This window comes from Panthera leo, chromosome C2 (assembly GCF_018350215.1).
Source record: "Panthera leo isolate Ple1 chromosome C2, P.leo_Ple1_pat1.1, whole genome shotgun sequence".
In the NCBI taxonomy this organism is placed as follows: domain Eukaryota; kingdom Metazoa; phylum Chordata; class Mammalia; order Carnivora; family Felidae; genus Panthera; species Panthera leo.
Window position 1 is genome coordinate 58,291,080 of NC_056687.1, and position 16,495 is coordinate 58,307,574.

General features: G+C 41.2%; 1 protein-coding gene across 3 annotated transcripts in view; it reads left to right on the top strand.

The window, feature by feature from the left end:
• The first annotated feature begins 232 nt into the window (after window positions 1-232).
• Window positions 233-16,495, top strand: part of TMPRSS7 (transmembrane serine protease 7) — a 42,422-nt gene continuing 26,159 nt past the window's right edge. The window contains exons 1-9 of one of the 3 annotated variants that reach the window (XM_042955634.1): window positions 233-280; window positions 2,161-2,374; window positions 5,341-5,471; window positions 8,006-8,073; window positions 9,448-9,641; window positions 10,686-10,724; window positions 11,451-11,679; window positions 12,944-13,074; window positions 14,991-15,103. In XM_042955634.1, coding sequence (XP_042811568.1) covers window positions 233-280; window positions 2,161-2,374; window positions 5,341-5,471; window positions 8,006-8,073; window positions 9,448-9,641; window positions 10,686-10,724; window positions 11,451-11,679; window positions 12,944-13,074; window positions 14,991-15,103 — 1,167 coding nt within the window. Of the gene's footprint in view, window positions 281-2,160; window positions 2,375-3,486; window positions 3,505-5,340; window positions 5,472-8,005; window positions 8,074-9,447; window positions 9,642-10,685; window positions 10,725-11,450; window positions 11,680-12,943; window positions 13,075-14,990; window positions 15,104-16,495 lie in introns of those variants that run through there. The other 2 variants (XM_042955636.1, XM_042955635.1) reach the window with 2 other exon arrangements.

Consider the following 16,495-nt stretch of genomic DNA (forward strand, 5'->3'; position numbering starts at 1 on the left):
TACATTAAGAAATTTGTGGGTTGGGGTGCCCAGCTGACTGCCAGGTCCCTTTAACACTCCCTATATAGCAATGAGGCAGCTTCAGTTTCTGAACTGAACCCGGTAGAGGTAAATTGATTCCTTCCCTCTGAAAGCTAGCTTGAACGCAGCTACCAATTCTTAAGTGAGAATGTAAGGGGATGGAAACTGGCTTTGAGACACCTCTGGATGCTCACACGTAGAAAATCTAACCATGGATAAAGAAAACACTGATGTTTCATCCAAACCTGCCGATGTGAATGTAAGTACGGTGTGGGAAGCCTTCTCTCTTACTTGAATGCCATTTTTGCTGACCTTGTTAGTAAAATGAGACCATGTTACTTTGTAAAAATAAAGAGAGCAAAACATACTTTATCTTCTTATAGTACTTAATGGATTTTACCAACGTGAGCTCCTTTCAAAGTGCTGTACTTGGCAATTGATTTGCAACTGTTTTTCTAAAACTCCAGGGAAATTGTACTGATCTCTACACAAATTCCATTTTAAAATTTAATCAGTGCTAACTGAGACTGCCTATAATGTGCTCCTGCGCTTAAAGACCCAACCTTGGCCTTGTCAGCTCTACATGTGCCCGGCATTTCTGTGTCTTTTTTGTACTTCTTTGGTGGAATATTTGAAAGTAGTGGGACATCATAGTCAACTCATACTGCAATAGAACATTTTTCTCTTTAGAAACACCATCTTCATGCCTGCAGGACATCACATCCAATGAGGCCTGGTCTAGTTCAATTTCACCAGGAGGGATATAAGCTACATTTCACTCCAGGGGTTGACAAGGGTGTTTGGTAAAAAGAATGAGGGGGCCATGAATAATTCAGAATGTACTTGGCTACATATTATCCCATTAATTGGTAGGGTTAAAGACTGGAAGGCATGAACTTTGAAGGGAAGAGTGAAGGAGAGTAAGAGAGAATGAGAGCTCTTCAGAAAACTCGAAAAAGAAATGCTTTCTTTGGAATTGGTGTTCTAGGTCATTGCCTTTAAAAGAATGTGTGGTTAAAAATTATTTCATCACTGGAGTTTAGTTACCTGACATGTATAAATCTGTCCTTCAAAGAAGCTAAACTCTTGCATACATTATTAAAGAATTCACAGCATCAGATGGCAGAGGGTAGCGGAGAAATAAAAAAGAGGAGGGGAAGAGTTGAATAATGCATTTTTTCCTCTTGCACATAACACTTTGCACATCACCTAATACCAATAATTTTCCGAGTCCTTTATTTCATTCTTTATTTTTTTAAGTTTATTCATTTATTTTGAGAGAGAGAGCGAGCACACTCGATCCAGGGGAGGGGCAGAGAGAGAGGGAGAGAAAGAGAGAATCCTAAGCAAGCTCAATGCTGTCAGCACCCCACTCGGTTTCCATCTCAAGAACTGGGAGATCATGACCTTTTCTGAGATCGTGCCCTGAACCGAAATCAAGAGTCAAATGCTTATCCAACTAAGACACCCAGGAGCCCTATTTCATTCTTTATTTTCAAATAATTCTTTCATTTGCCTTTGAGAGACTGAGTCCCTGGTCAGTTCATTGACTGTGGTAAAAGCGCATGCATGGAAGGAACTGGTTTCTATCCCACAGCCCTGCACGAACCACAGCAACATCATCCTTAACTTTTTCTTTCTAACACCCAGTCAGGAAGCCCCTAAGTAAGAAATCAATTTGTTTCTATCAGGAAGTGACTTATGTTCTCATTTTCCTGCCTCAGCCAGAGGAAATTGATGGTGGGACAAAAGCAATGTAATACAAACATGTGAAACACACATACTCTCACAGCTGAGCTGTGTACACATGAAATGACCCTCACAGAATCCTAACCTCCTGACCTTTGGGCCCTCTGGTCTACCCACCATGACATTGAGGCCCATTCTCTACAGCATCTACTTAGCACAACTGGAGAGATGAGAGGATCTGGGAACTGCTTCAATGGAGTTCATGTAATGTCTGATTTTTCTGATCTTAACTGCACTATTTAATGTGAGTCCATTTATTACACTTACATAAATGATTTGACTGATATATGTGGCCTTTTAGCACAAATATTCTCCTGACTGGGTGGTTCCAAATGTGCTCTAAACTAATCTCTCTCTCTCTCTCTCTCTCTCTTTTTTTTTTTTTTAAAGATATCCAATATCTCAGTTCAGGTGGTCAGTACCCAAGGGAAGTTGCCAGGTAGACGAGCACCTCGACCTCAAAAACCCATCAGCAAAGCCAAACCGAAGAAGCAACCCAAGAAGAAAGCTCCCTTCTGGAATGTCCAGAACAAAATCATTATCTTCACAGTATTTCTATTCATCCTAGCAGTCACAGCCTGGACGCTTCTGTGGCTCTACATCAGTGAGTGAAATCCTGTGTTCCTTTGGGGTTAGGGTTTGTCCTGTGGGGCCAGTGTCCGTGGTGTAGACCCAATCTACCCTTGGGTATGTCTGATAGAATTTCCCAAGTTCCCAGGCCCATAGCCACTCCCAAAACTGTTGAGGTTTTAAGGTGGAAGAAAGCAGCATTGTCTCTCCCACTTTTACTTTTGTTACCACTGCTTGCTTCCCACAGGAGAGCAGAGGAGCAGAGGAGCAGAGATGGGGGGTAGGAGGACAAGAGCTGAGAAGGATGCTCGGGAGATTTGGACTAGTTCAGAAATGGAATGCATGTTTAGCTTTAAGAAATGAATGGAATTCTAAGTTGTTTCATTTCCTCATTCCACCCACTGCTTGTTTCTAGGCAACCTCACATTCCCAGCTCCCAGAGCATCCTTTTCCTCATGTGCATTTCACTCCACTGTTTTTATGTTTCTGTCGATCATATAGGTTATGTTCTTGTCCAGCTGATTGATCCTCTTGGACAGGAGTTGTAACTAAGCTGGTACTTAAAGAGTACTTATCCATGCAGTAACTACAGCACATGTTGACTTACGCTAAGCTTCCAACACCATACATGTTAATATGTTTGATACAAGATATGTGTACCCTCAAGGATATTAAAACTTGAGTTGTGAAGCAAGTTTTACAGGTAAAGAATTAATGAATATTGTATTGAATAGTTCAGATCACTTACATATATACAAATCAATTACTTATAATTTGCGTGGCACAATGTAAGACATCAAGACATCAATGCAAGACATATCATTGCATCAATCATATCAATTGCATCAATCAATATCATTGCATCAAGACATCAATGCAAGATATATCTCCTACCTTCAAAAAGCTCACAGATGCAAACAAAACAAAACAAAGCTCACAGATGCATTTTCTACTTTCAGAAAACCCACAGTTCAGTGCTGCAGAGGGGGTGTGAATTGAATTGGTTGTTTTTCGTTTTGTTTTGTTTTATGCTTAAGCAATTACTTTGCAGTCACAGAAAAGAGGCATCTAACCTGCCTGGGCATAGAGTCCAGAGAAGGCTTTATGAACTGGTTATTCAAAATTCATTTCTCTTGTATCTTGAGCATGCCCGCTGTGAGCTGGGTCCCGTGATAGGCATGGAAACACAGTGGTAGAGAAGAGAGAATCTCTGTCTTCTAGGAGCTTAAAGACTAGTGAAGGAAGTCGAGTCAATGGGCAATCAAGACAAACACAAAACACACACGATCCCAACCCACAACGAACCAACTTATTTCCCATCAGTTCTCTGCTGGCCCTCAATCTATACACTCACATTGCCTTAGCATGTTTGTATAAAGTTCTGGAATGTCACTCTATAGAAGCACTTTGGTGGCTGTGTTAAAAATCAGAGAAGTACATCTCAGGAAGACAGACCAGTCTGAGGAATGAGAAACTGGTATGAACAAATGAAAATTGTTCAACAAACAGCAATGCTGTGACCATGTTGGGCTGTGCTAAAGAGTTTGGTAAATGTAATCTAGTTCGAGGCTAAATTGATCTTGCTTGTATTGTTGTTCTCCTGATGCTTGAGTCTGGATAACACCATTATAAGAAGAATGTGAGAGCTTCTATATATATAGAAAGCCTGGCTTTCACTCAAATTTTAATAAGTCTGCAACAACAACAACAAAAATCTACGAAGCACTTCCTTGTTCAAATCAGGCATGAAAACAGTTATTGCTTTCTATGTGAGGCTAGCGAGTCAAGGTGATCCATCCAAGGTCACATACCTTTAAAGAACAAATCTAGGGCATCCGCTCAGGCCTTCTGCCCCTGGGCCCCTTCTCCACATCCCCATAGCCTCACTCCACTGCATGGGGCTAATGTGGCCCTGGATGGCTCCCAGGGTGGCTTCGGATTACTCACAAAGGCACACCTTTTTCCTAATTCAGTCATCGCTTCTGTAACGTTTCCATGTGCTGGGCATTGTTCTAGGAGACAGTATCCTCTCCCTTTCTTCCTCTTCCACCCTTCCTCTCTCTTTTCCTTCCCACAAACATTTATTGAGCTTCAAAGCTACATAAGGGGCGGAGGGACAAAAAGAAGTTACTGTTACTCTTAAAGGACAGAAGTTATGACACAGTGGGGACATGTGTCACAGGAGAGAAATGTACCATGGCCATGGGAGTCTGGGAGATGGTGCCAACTAGGAGGAAGACCTTGGTAACAAAAAGAAAAGGCAGAAAGAAGAGCCCGTCACTCCCCCCCAACCCCCACCATCCCCCAGGCTATTCTCGGTCTCTCTAAAGCAACTCAGATACAACAGTGTTCTTCCCACATTGTCAATCGTTCTGGGCAGGCTGGATGCCCAAACCCACTGTCCACACTGGGCAATGCATTTGAGCAGGAGTGACCCGACGCTGGGCTGAGAACCCTGCTTTGTGGTTCACAGGAAGGATGAATTCTCATGCATTGCACAGAGCTGAAGACCAGCCCAGCACCCTGTGCAGCAGCTACACAAGTCAGATAGGGATGAGCCCCCAGGAGCTCAGTGAAGGTCAGCTGGGGGGCCCTTCCCACTTGTCCCGCTATGCTCACTTCACCTCAGAGCTTGACAGTATCCATTTCTTACCTCCTTACCTTCTACAGACTAAGGATCCATGAAAACTGCATACACTCTTCTTGGCCTGGTAGCGACTCTAGGGCAAGTATAAAGTCAAAGAGGCAGATCTTTAATCTTTGAATCTGTCTCATAAGTATTTGCCAGGAGAGAACAGACTATCCTAGGAGATATGGTGACTTACTGCTGATGGAAGTGACGTTATTAACTACATTTAGAGCTTCACAGGTTGTGAAGCAGTCACGTAAGTAGGCACCTAATAAAACATTTTAGGGGCCTGATACTGACACAGATCAGACAATGCCTCATTGCCACACAGAGGGGAAAGCCCTCTACTTGCTTTCTCTCTTGTCTTACAGGTAAGACAGAAAGCAAAGATGCTTTTTACTTTGTTGGGATGTTTCGCATTACCAACATTGAGTTTGTTCCTGAATATCGACAGAAGGAGTCCAGGGAATTTCTGTCCATGGCGCGGACTGTGCAGCAAGTGGTGAGCTGAGGGGGGTGGGGAGATTGGTGTGGGAGGCCTGGGAGAGTGGGGCAGATGAGGGGCCAGGGTGGAGGGCTCACAAGTGTCACAGGTGAGCAGGGTGGATGGAAGAAGAAGTCAGAGGCAAACTTGGGATTTAGCTCATCTTGGCTATAATTGCTTATTTGACAGAGTTGCTAATTTATTTGGTAACTTATTTATATTATTTATCGCTGAGCGTAAAAACAAGTGGCTCTCTGAGCTCTAGGGTTTCCCATCTGTAAAATAAAGAAATTACATCAGGTGATCTTTAAAATGCCTCCCAGAACTAAAGTTACACATGCTGATTAATTTTGTGAGCTGTACACATCTATCTCAACCTCACCGCAGTGGAATCTCTTTACTTAAAAAACAAAAAAGCTTTCTCATTATAGAACTAATACGTATTTAACCACTAACATTTTTTAAATTCAGAAAATTATGAAAAGGAATGTTAAATTTTCTTTAACATCATCTCCCGAGATAGAACCCCTTTTTATTCTGGGCCACATAGACATAAAAGAGAGCATGATATTGGAATATTTGCAGATAGTTTTATAGTAGATTTTTCCTCTTAACATTAGGTTGCATGTTTCTATGTAAGAAAATATTCTTAAAAAACACAAATTTTAATAGCTACAAAGTTAGCCAATCCCCTCTTATTGGATATTTGTCTTCCATTTTTGTTACTCTGGATAATGCCATACAGAACTGCTACATGGATTGTGTCGATCTATGATTACTTCCTTAGCAGATCTCCTAAAATAAAAAGATCTACTCATGGCTCTTGGTACATATTACGAACTAGAAAGCTTCTGCCAATTTGTATCTGCACAGTAATGGAGAGGGTCGCCTACACGGTGGGCCCACACTGCCTTGACAGGCACGCTGTGGTGTAGACTGGGGAAGGGTTGTGGGAGAGCAAGCAAAGACAACAGTGGGCACAGTGGCCCTTATCTACTGAAGAAGGCCTTCTATATACGGGGTATGTGGATAAATACTTTACCTTTAAATTGTATCAATTATTCCTCAAATTACCCCAAAGATTCTTGGTAAGCACTCTGATCACTTTACAGAGAAAGAAAGAGAGAGAAAGAGAGAGAAGGAAGGAAGGAAGGAAGGAAGGAAGGAAGGAAGGAAGGAAAGAAGTGTTGCAGGATTTTTTACCTCAATAACTGGGATTCGTTGTCTCACTGCTTCAAAGAATGAAGAGACGGACACAAAGTGAGCAGCAGGCAAAAGTTTATTAGAGTATAAGATTACGAAGAGTAGTACGAAAGCTCTCTCTGCAGAGAGGGGACACTGAAAAGTGAATTGCCTGCCGACAATAGGCAAGCTGTCCTTGTTTTATCAGGTTCTGGTCCCTCCCTCCCTTCCTTCCCTTCCCCCTTGTTCCTTCTCAAGTTTTACCTTTATTGGCTGGATAACTCTAGGTGTTGGGTTGTCCATTCCTGATTGGTTTGTTTCCATTGTAGGAGGGATGGTCTAAGGCCACATCATTCCTTGTGGGTCGTAGGTTTTATGGTCTACTAATTTTTAGTCAGGTCTTTTGTCAAATTCTTGAGAGAAATCTGGGGGGAGTAGGTGGTCTCTGTTACATTCTTAAGAGGAACCTTATGCCTGAGGGGGTTTGCTGTGGTCAGACACTCCCAGCATTGTTCTAAAATATGCGTTTTTCCCCACCCAGGACCTCAGGTCCTATCCTTTCCCTCTCTGCCTATTTTACCCTATTTTTTACTGTCATAGAGGGAAAGAAGGCAGGCAGGCAGGCAGGAGGGAAGGAAAGAAAGAAAGAAAGAAGAAGAAAGAAAGAAAGAAAGAAAGAAAGAAAGAGAAAGAGAAAAACCTGAGTGCTCGGCAGGTTTAGGTAATGTATTCTGTGTTGCATGGTGACTTTAAACTTCGCAATTAGATGGGTGATTTTGCCATTTAGGAAGGAAGGGGGGGGAATATAGGAGGAGATTTGGCAGAGACTCAGCTTGGCTTTAGAAAGCTAAGAAAGGGCAAAGAAGGTGAATTGAAATAGCTTTCCTTGGGATCCAACGATGGCGCCTTTTAAAAGAGCTGGGTGTTTCCCTAGAGACTGCAGAGTTGGAGGGGGTGGTGGTGAACCTGGCCGTGGGCGCCACCTGCCCCCTAGTGGCTACTAGAGCAATGTGCCCTTAAGAATATAAATTTTCCATGCTGTGCATTGTTAGAAAAGAGGTTGGATCAAATCCTTTCTAAATGTACTTAAAGGAGTTTGATTTATTAATTATGGAAAAAATTAACCTTTGGAGTAGGCAGAATACAGAAGTTAAGCTTGATCAGGGTGTCTAAAGACAGCAAAGAATGGATATAGGTAACTGATTATTCTTCACAGATAGCAGAATGGCAGCAACCCAAGATTTTAGCCTTCCGTTAGAACCCAGCTCTTTTCCTTGCTGGCTGTCAGTGCTTGGACCTACAGGGTGCTAGGTGCTGTGAGTGAAAGCCAAATTTGACAGACTTCAGACACCTCGGTTTTTCATTTTCAGGTAAACCTGGTTTATACAACATCTGCCTTCTCTAAATTTTACAAGCAGTCTGTTGTTGCAGATGTCAGGTAATGTATGTCCCTTGCTTTGGGATTTCTGTTTACTGCTGTGAAAAGGTGAAAGCTAAGATCTTACCATTCTCAAGTAAGTTCTTGGGGGCGGCTTTGCGTTAATACTCTTAGCACAACTGCTGACTCCATTCTGCCCTGCTGTCATGCTGAGTTTTTCTCTTCATCTACCAAAGCCTGCCCTCTCCTCATAGCTGGGATCCTGGGCACCCCGCCTCTCCCCGTCTTAATACCACTGGGCAAGACGGCCACAAACATGGCTACCATTGGGTGGGGTAAAAATAAAACACAGTCTAGTCTTTCTCAAAATATGTTAAGTAAAAAACTGGTCATTAGGGATTTTCTAAGAAAAAAGGGATCTCAAACTCAAATAATTTTTATTAAAATTTATTGTATTAATTTTTGATTATGTTAGTAAAACTGCCTTTTTAAATTATGTTTTATGTACTGTATCCCACCTGCCCCCACCTGCAGAGAGGCACAATCCACTTTGACATACCAAAAGCACTAAGAAGCTTGGAGTAAAGCTATTTGTTTACTTTCTATTTCCCACATTATTTACTGTAGAACACTTAAGGTTTGTTTTTCATAAAACATGACAATAGTTGTGTACTCAGAAGCTCTTGCTCCAGAGTTTGGCTAAATACCAAGTTGGGCTCGATTCCTGGATTTACTACTTACTAGCTATATGATTTTGAGTTATAGTTGATCTTGATTTCCTTATCGGTAAAACTGGAGTAATAGGACCTTGCTCATAAGATTCAGTGGGATAAAGCAGAATTTAGCAATGTATTTGTACATGGTGAAGTATCAAAAACTATAATTGTTGGGGCGCCTGGGTGGCTCAGTCGGTTAAGCGTCCGACTTCAGCTCAGGTCACGATCTCGTGGTCCGTGAGTTCGAGCCCCGCATTGGGCTCTGGGCTGATGGCTCAGAGCCTGGAGCCTGCTTCCGATTCTGTGTCTCCCTCTCTCTCTGCCCCTCCCCCGTTCATGCTCTGTGTCTCTCTGTCTCAAAAATAAATAAAACGTTAAAAAAAATTAAAAAAAAAAAACTATAATTGTTTTTATTTGTAATAATAGCGAATACTGGTTGATATTCATAAAAATAGTATATTCTCCATGGAGATGCAACTATACATGAATGGTTTTAGATGTGAACCCAACACAGGAAGACACACAGTATTATGCTTTCTCTTACCAATCCCCTCAATAGGAATCAATGACTTCTTCAAGAACGAATTTTAGAAGTTGAAGGATATCCTTACTGGCCTCCCCTTGACTCTATTAGTTGGGTGATTGTCTTTCTATGAAAGTCCTAAGAGAGATACCTAAATATCCCTTTTTTTTTTTTTTTTTTTTTTTTTTACTGTAGCAGCAACAACAAAGGTGGCCTCCTTGTCCACTTTTGGATTGTGTTTGTCATGCCACATGCCAAGGGCCATATCTTCTGTGAGGACTGTGTGGCTGCCATTTTGAAGGACTCCATCCAGACAAGTATCATAAACCGAACCTCTGTGGGGAGCTTGCAGGGCCTGGCTGTAGATATGGACTCTGTGGTACTAAATGGTGATTGTTGGTTGATTATGCATTCCTTCCTATAGCACTCCTGATATGTCCATTAACATAGTCAATATTATAATGAAGTATTCTCTTCCACAATCCCAGTAAAACAGGGTTAGCTGAGGACACTGATACAGGAAGTTACTAAATACAATGATTGGACAATAGAATACTCAAAATTTCAAAATATATATGAAACTGAATTTATTAAAGTGTACCCTTCCCTATATTTAATTCAATTCCATGAATCTTCAAACTAAGGCTCCAAGTCTTGGAGAAAAAAGAATTTTGCTGAGGTTTATCTTGTCTTTTCCCTTGTCCAGACAGAACTGCACCTATGTTATTTATGTAATGCTGCCCAATGTTCCACAATGACCTGTTGAATAGCCCTGCCAGAACGTGAATGTCATCATTTGATTGGCCCAGTAAAATAATTGTGTGACTCCCAAATTATGCAACTTTCTCTCTTGATTTAAATTCTCTCTCTCTCTCTCTCTCTCTCTATATATATATAACATTATATATAATATAAAAATATAAATATACCCTTTACTCGGCTTCAACAACTATCAACTCATGGCCATCCCCCTCGCTCTCAAAATACATAAACAACTTCCCCTACCCTCACTGGATTATTTTAAAGCAAATCCCAGATATGATGAATTGCTTTTAAGGACTGAAAATCATTTATATATATATATATATATATATATATATATATATATATATATAATAAAAATCATATATATATATTATGTTTATTTATTTCTGAGACAGAGAGAGACAGACAGAGAGCATGAGTGGGGGAGGGGCAGAGAGAGTGGGAGACAGAATCCGAAGCAGACTCCAGGCTCTGAGCTGTCAGTACAGAGCCCCATGCGGGGCTCCAACTCACAACCTGTGAGATCATGACCTGAGCCGAAGTTGGTCGCTCAACCGACTGAGCCACCCAGGTGCCCCAGGACTGAAAAGCATTTTTACTGAGGATAATTCTAACAAAATGATATACTGGAACTGACAGTTTCTTTTCCGTGTGTTTTTTCAATGCAGCTGGGCTTCGGTCAGATTACTCTTCAACCATAGGAGCTGGTAAATTATGACGCATAGCTTCTCCTACACTGCCTCCAAATTAGTATCCTTTTTGGCTATAGTTTTCTTTTTCATATGGTGGTATTTGTTAGTCCTCTTTCAGTTACCAGTGATAGAAATACACTCAAACTGGCTTAAGCACTGAAGAAACTTGATTGGCTCTTGTACCTGGGACAAGGGGTGGAGAATGTGCTGGCTTCAGGCCTGTTTGGGGCCAGGTTCTAAAATAAAATCTCATCAGGACTCCACATCTCTGCTTTTCCTTGCTGAAGCTTCATCAAATGTATTCTTCTAATGCAGTGTCATAAATGGCATCAATAGATCCAAGCTTATAATATATTAGTAGCAGCAATGGTAGAACAACCCCTCTCCACCCCCCTCAATAACTTTCCCGACAGTTTTTGCAGAAGTCCTGGTGCCGAATTTACTGTCTCAGATTGGCTGGCAAGCCCATTCATGCACCAGCTTCCTTTACTCTGGCCAGTCTGGGTCATGCGCCCATCTCTGGACATAGAAGTGAGTTTAACCCCAACCAAACCACACAATCAGGGTATAGACAGTTTCTCAAAGTAAAATCCTGGAGCCATTACCAGAAGAAGGGGGAGCGGACTCTGGGCTGGCAAAAACAGCAGATGTCCTCCAGAGGAACTCTTTGCTCCTCACTCTTTAAAGATGTCTAGAAAAGTTATTTCTAAAACCGAACAAAACAAAGTGCTGTCTCCACAGACAAAGGCTGCTCTCAGTACTTCTATGCAGATCATCTGTCTCTCCGCTACCCTCTGGAGATTTCTGCAACCTCAGGGAGGCTGACGTGCCACTTCAAGCTGGTGGCCGTGGTGGGCTACCTGATTCGTCTCTCGATAGAGTCCGTCCAGATTGAAGCTGACAATTGTGTCACCGACTCCCTGACCATTTACGACTCCCTCATGCCACTCCGGAGCACCGTCTTGTATAGGTACTCAGGTCGCAAGGGAAAAAACTGGCAGTATCGTGTTTCCCTTAGAAACAAAGGGAAAAAACTTTTGCGTGCGCACATGAGATCAAAGACGGACCCACGCCTTACTTAGCATCCCGTGTATTAGCCAGAGCCTGTCAGACACAATGCTTGCTTTTTACTTGTTAGCCTACCAGAGTGAAAATCAGTGTAGCAGGAACTTCAGCCACTTCTTGAAATATTTCTGAAATATAATTTTTTTTGTTTAATTTTACTTTTATGCAATCGCTCTCATTAGAGTGTGAGAATTAAATACTCTATGAGGATTGCATTCCATGAGTAAAACAAAAATTTTCTCCCTTATTAGAAAGAGAACACAATGTTCACTGTGAAAGTGAGGTCAATCAGAGAAAACAATGTCAATATTTCACAATCTCATTACCCAGAACAAATGCCTGTTATGTTTTTGCAAATATTTTCGTTCATATATAGATATGTAATTGCACACATATGTACATATACATATGCTAATATTTTTTTATTTACTAGCAGACATCTTTTTGAGTGCTTAATATCTTAATAATGATACTTATACTTTATTCACAATGTGCTGTTTTTACTGTGGTAAAATAGTGCTTATGTAGGTATAGAGCAGTGTTTTATGTATATATGTATGTATGTATGAGTTTATATTTTGGAATTTATATTTTGCATGTTAAAAATTTCAACAGCATAAATGGTACACAGTGACAAGTAAGTTTGTCACTGGCTCCCATTCCTCAGTCATTGTTACTGCTTCTTTTCACCCTTCCAGACATACTTTGCTATTATCTCATTTAATCCTTACCGAAAGGCTATGAGGGATGTCCTATAGTCATTACCACCGTTTCACCATAGGGGACCTGGCATTTATGAAGATTAGTTGCTGGAGAATCTTTCAGCCAGTTAAGTGACAGAGTTGAGTTCTCAGTCCGGTTTTGCTTAGAACAGAGCTCATGACTGCAGCCATTTAAATGGCTGTTTATGCCTTGTTTGTTCTCAAGGAGGGTCCTGTGACAGCCATCAGGAAAATTCTTTGGTAGTTACCAGACAAAAGTTTCCGTACCTTTATCCGCCCCCCTCCATCGTACCCTGTGGCCACTAATTGACGAAGCTCTGACTGGCCGGGTCTGCCTAACAAGAACTGTGTAGATGGCCCAGGAAACGTGTGGAATTAGTGGTGGAGGGAGGCTCACTCCTCAATAACCTACTATTCATGTACTTTTGTTCTGTTATCTGGTTTCAGAATTTGTGAACCCACAAGAACGATAATGTCCTTTGTTTCCACAAATAATCTCATGCTGGTGGCATTTAAGTCTCCTCAGATACGGAGGCTATCAGGAATCCGGGCGTTTTTTGAGGTCATTCCAGAACAAAGTAAGTCTTTGCTAATTGAAAAAAGTCACCTTGAAAAATATCTGGTATGATACTCCAGTCTTATCTCTCCTGAGGCTGTGTTGTAATAGTTATATGAGTCAGGGACCCTGACTCAGGGTCCTGTCAGAGGAGAGAGAGATATAGTATTTAAACAGAATTTAATGTGAAGAACTGCTAACTCAGGATAAAGGTGTTAGCTAGCTAACTCAAAAGGTGAAAAGAAAACTGTAAGGTATTATGTAGGCAGTACACCCAGGAAGCAACCACCACCCGTAGGTCTAGGGGGACAAGGGAAAGCCGCCAGAATGATGACAATTTACAGTGTGGAGGAGGGGTCTGTGGCCTGAAATTCAGACTTCTGAGGAATGGAGTGCCAGGCTGGTGTTGGTGTCTCTTGAGTTCAGAGGCAGGTATTCGCGGGGTCGAGGAGGGGGTCCAGACCGTCGAGGAGCGGGTACCGGACAGTCGACAGCCGAGGCCGGTATCCTTGAGGGAGGTGCAATGAAGTGGAAGTTGGGAAAACTGCTAACAGGGTTCGACTCAGCTACGGGGACAAAACAGAGCTGCATGAGGGGGTGGGGAGAGCCATGGTTGCGGGGGGATGACACTCCCAGGAAGAGGAAACGAAACACACGGGAAAGCCTATTCTTCCTCCTCCAGGCTTCTAGCTGCCTGTAGCGCCCCCTATTGACAGAGCCTAGTTGGAAGCCAGGTGGCAAAGGAGAGAAGCCTTTTGCAGAGTCCCCGCTACAGCGTCACGGAACAGAGTAGAGAGGGGTGGGTTCGGAGCTGAGTGATAACAGCTCAGTACCTAGTGGGCGTGGGGTGGGGGACTGTCTATGGTGAATCCTCCTTAATAGCAATGCATGGGAATGCCATCCTAGAAGAAGATGCGTGTGAAGTAACACCCGGAGATTCAATGGATTTTCCTAGGTCAGGTAGTGAGCAAAAAGTGACCCAGCTCCCTTTCATTCTTCTCTTTTTGATGTGGGTTGACGAAGTAAAACAAAACAAGACTAAATAAAAAGAGCCTTCACTGAAACTCTAGTCTTTTTGTAATGTTTGTTGCCTTGTAGCTGGTCAGGTCTTACAGATGGTGTCCTGGCAACTTCTCTATGAACACCAACGAGGACAAAAAGATCAGAATGACAGATGTGGGTGAGGAGGGCAGTGGATTTGGCTTAAGTTACCTGGTCATGGCTTAATAGGTCCATCTACATTTTAAGGCAGTGGCTTGTTTTGATAGGTTTTCTCCATCGAATTATTACAAAACTAAATGTAAAACTGATTTGTTAAAGAAAATTGAACTGGCAATTTGAGATGTTGTTGGGTTGAAAATTGTCTCCAGCTCCAAAGATTAAAAATATGATTATCTCAGAAATATTGCAGTGGAATTTGTGAACAAACATTGACTGAGCATGTACTACATGCCAGGGATGATTCCAGGTGTAAGGGAAAGAGTAGCAAACAAAATAGACAAAAACCAATACTCTCAAGGACATTACATTTTAGGAGAAGGATGACCATGCAGTATGAATAAACATTCAGATTGTTTTATATAAACAGGACAACATGTTATGTAAACTGGGCATATTTCCTAAACAACAAATATACACTAATTTAAACAAATAACGCTCAGAAGCCTTAAAAAATATATTTAAAGTATGTTTTTAAAGAGAGTAATAGATCTGTAGTCAAAATACATGATCTGAAAACAAATACAGAATTTGAACAAGAAGTTTAGCTATACCTCTGTATGGTACTATTTCTTTTTTGAAAAATTAGCTTAAATTTAAAAAAGTATCTAAGCTTGTTGATCGAAGAGTGTGCATTTGTAGTTAAAGAAATGAATTCAGTGCATTTCCCATAATCCCATGACTGCAAATCGTTGTCTGTTAATGGATATTTTTTTTCAGAATGTGAAAACACAGTATTCATCAAAGAAATCACTGGCTTTGAAGGGAAAATTTCAAGTCCATATTACCCAAGCTACTATCCTCCGAAATGCAAGTGTACCTGGAAATTTCAGGTAACCTAGTTTTACCACTATTTTAGAAAAATATTATTATCTTATGTTTAGTAACAGTTTATTTTTAAATTTAATTAATTAAAAAAAATTTTAATGTTTATTTATTTTTGAGAGACAGAGAGAGAGACAGAGTGCAAGCCAGGGATGGGCAGAAAGGGAGACAGAATCTAAAGCAGCCTCCAGGCTCTGAGCTGTCAGCACAGAGCCTGACGCAAGGCTCAAACTCACCAGCAGTGAGATCATGACCTGAGCCGAAGTTGGACGCCCAACCGACTGAGCCACCCAGGCACCCCATTAACTTTTTACTACAAAAAGAATATTAGTTAATTTTATAACACTTAAACCCTAAGCAAATATGTTACCTAGAACATGGAAGTTCCTTGTAATTTCAACCCTCTGCCTATAAATTAACTGTTCTTTGGGACGGGCTTATTTTTCCAGTTGTTGTTTTGTTTGTTTGTATCAAAAAAAAACCCCGCAAAGACAGGGGCTCCTCCGTGGCTCTGTTGGTTAAGAATTGGACTTCAGCTCAGGTCATGATTTCACAATCTATGGGTTTGAGCCCCTCGTTGGGCTCTGTGGTGACAGCTCAGAGCCTGGAGCCTGCTTTGGATTCTATGTCTCCCTGTCTTTCTGCCCCTCCCCCACTCACACTCTGTCTTTATCTCCCTCAAAAATAAACATTAAAAAATTTTTAAATGCAAAGATATTGTTACGAGATCAAACAATATTTCTTTCTTTTTTTTTTTTTTTCTTTTTACCTTGGTAGAACTCACCACTTTTTACTTCTTTCACTATCAGCATTATAGTAAGAATAATAAAGAAATAATAAATTTAATTAGGCAATGTATATTTCAGTTGTATAAGCAAACCAAAATGTAAATGTATATGAAATATATACATCTCTGGTCCTTAAAAAAGAGTTCAATCTTGTTTTTTTTTTTTTTTTTTTTTTTTTGTCTTTAAAATTTTAGTCCATAACTGTTTTTCTTTCTCCGACTTTAGTGTCTCATGGAAGGTCATGAAGCCTTTCATGGAAGGCTCTTTCAGCATATATGTATAAAATCATTTTTGTGAGGCACAGCAAGTGGATGTAAGTGGCAAGCAGTTTATGGTTTGCATTCATTCAACATGTTATTATTAACTGCCTACTATGTGTCAGGCAGTATTCTGGACACTGGGATCCATGATATCCGACATGAAGCTTACCATACAGTAGGGGGAGACAGGTGACAACAATGTGTATAGTATGTTACATAGTGCTATGGAGAACAAAGCAGGCATGGGGCTCCATCTCGTTAACCGTGAGGTCGTGACCTGAGCTGAAACCAAGAATCGGATGCTTACCCAACTGAGCCACCCAGGTGCCCCAAAGAGTTAAATATTTTTAAA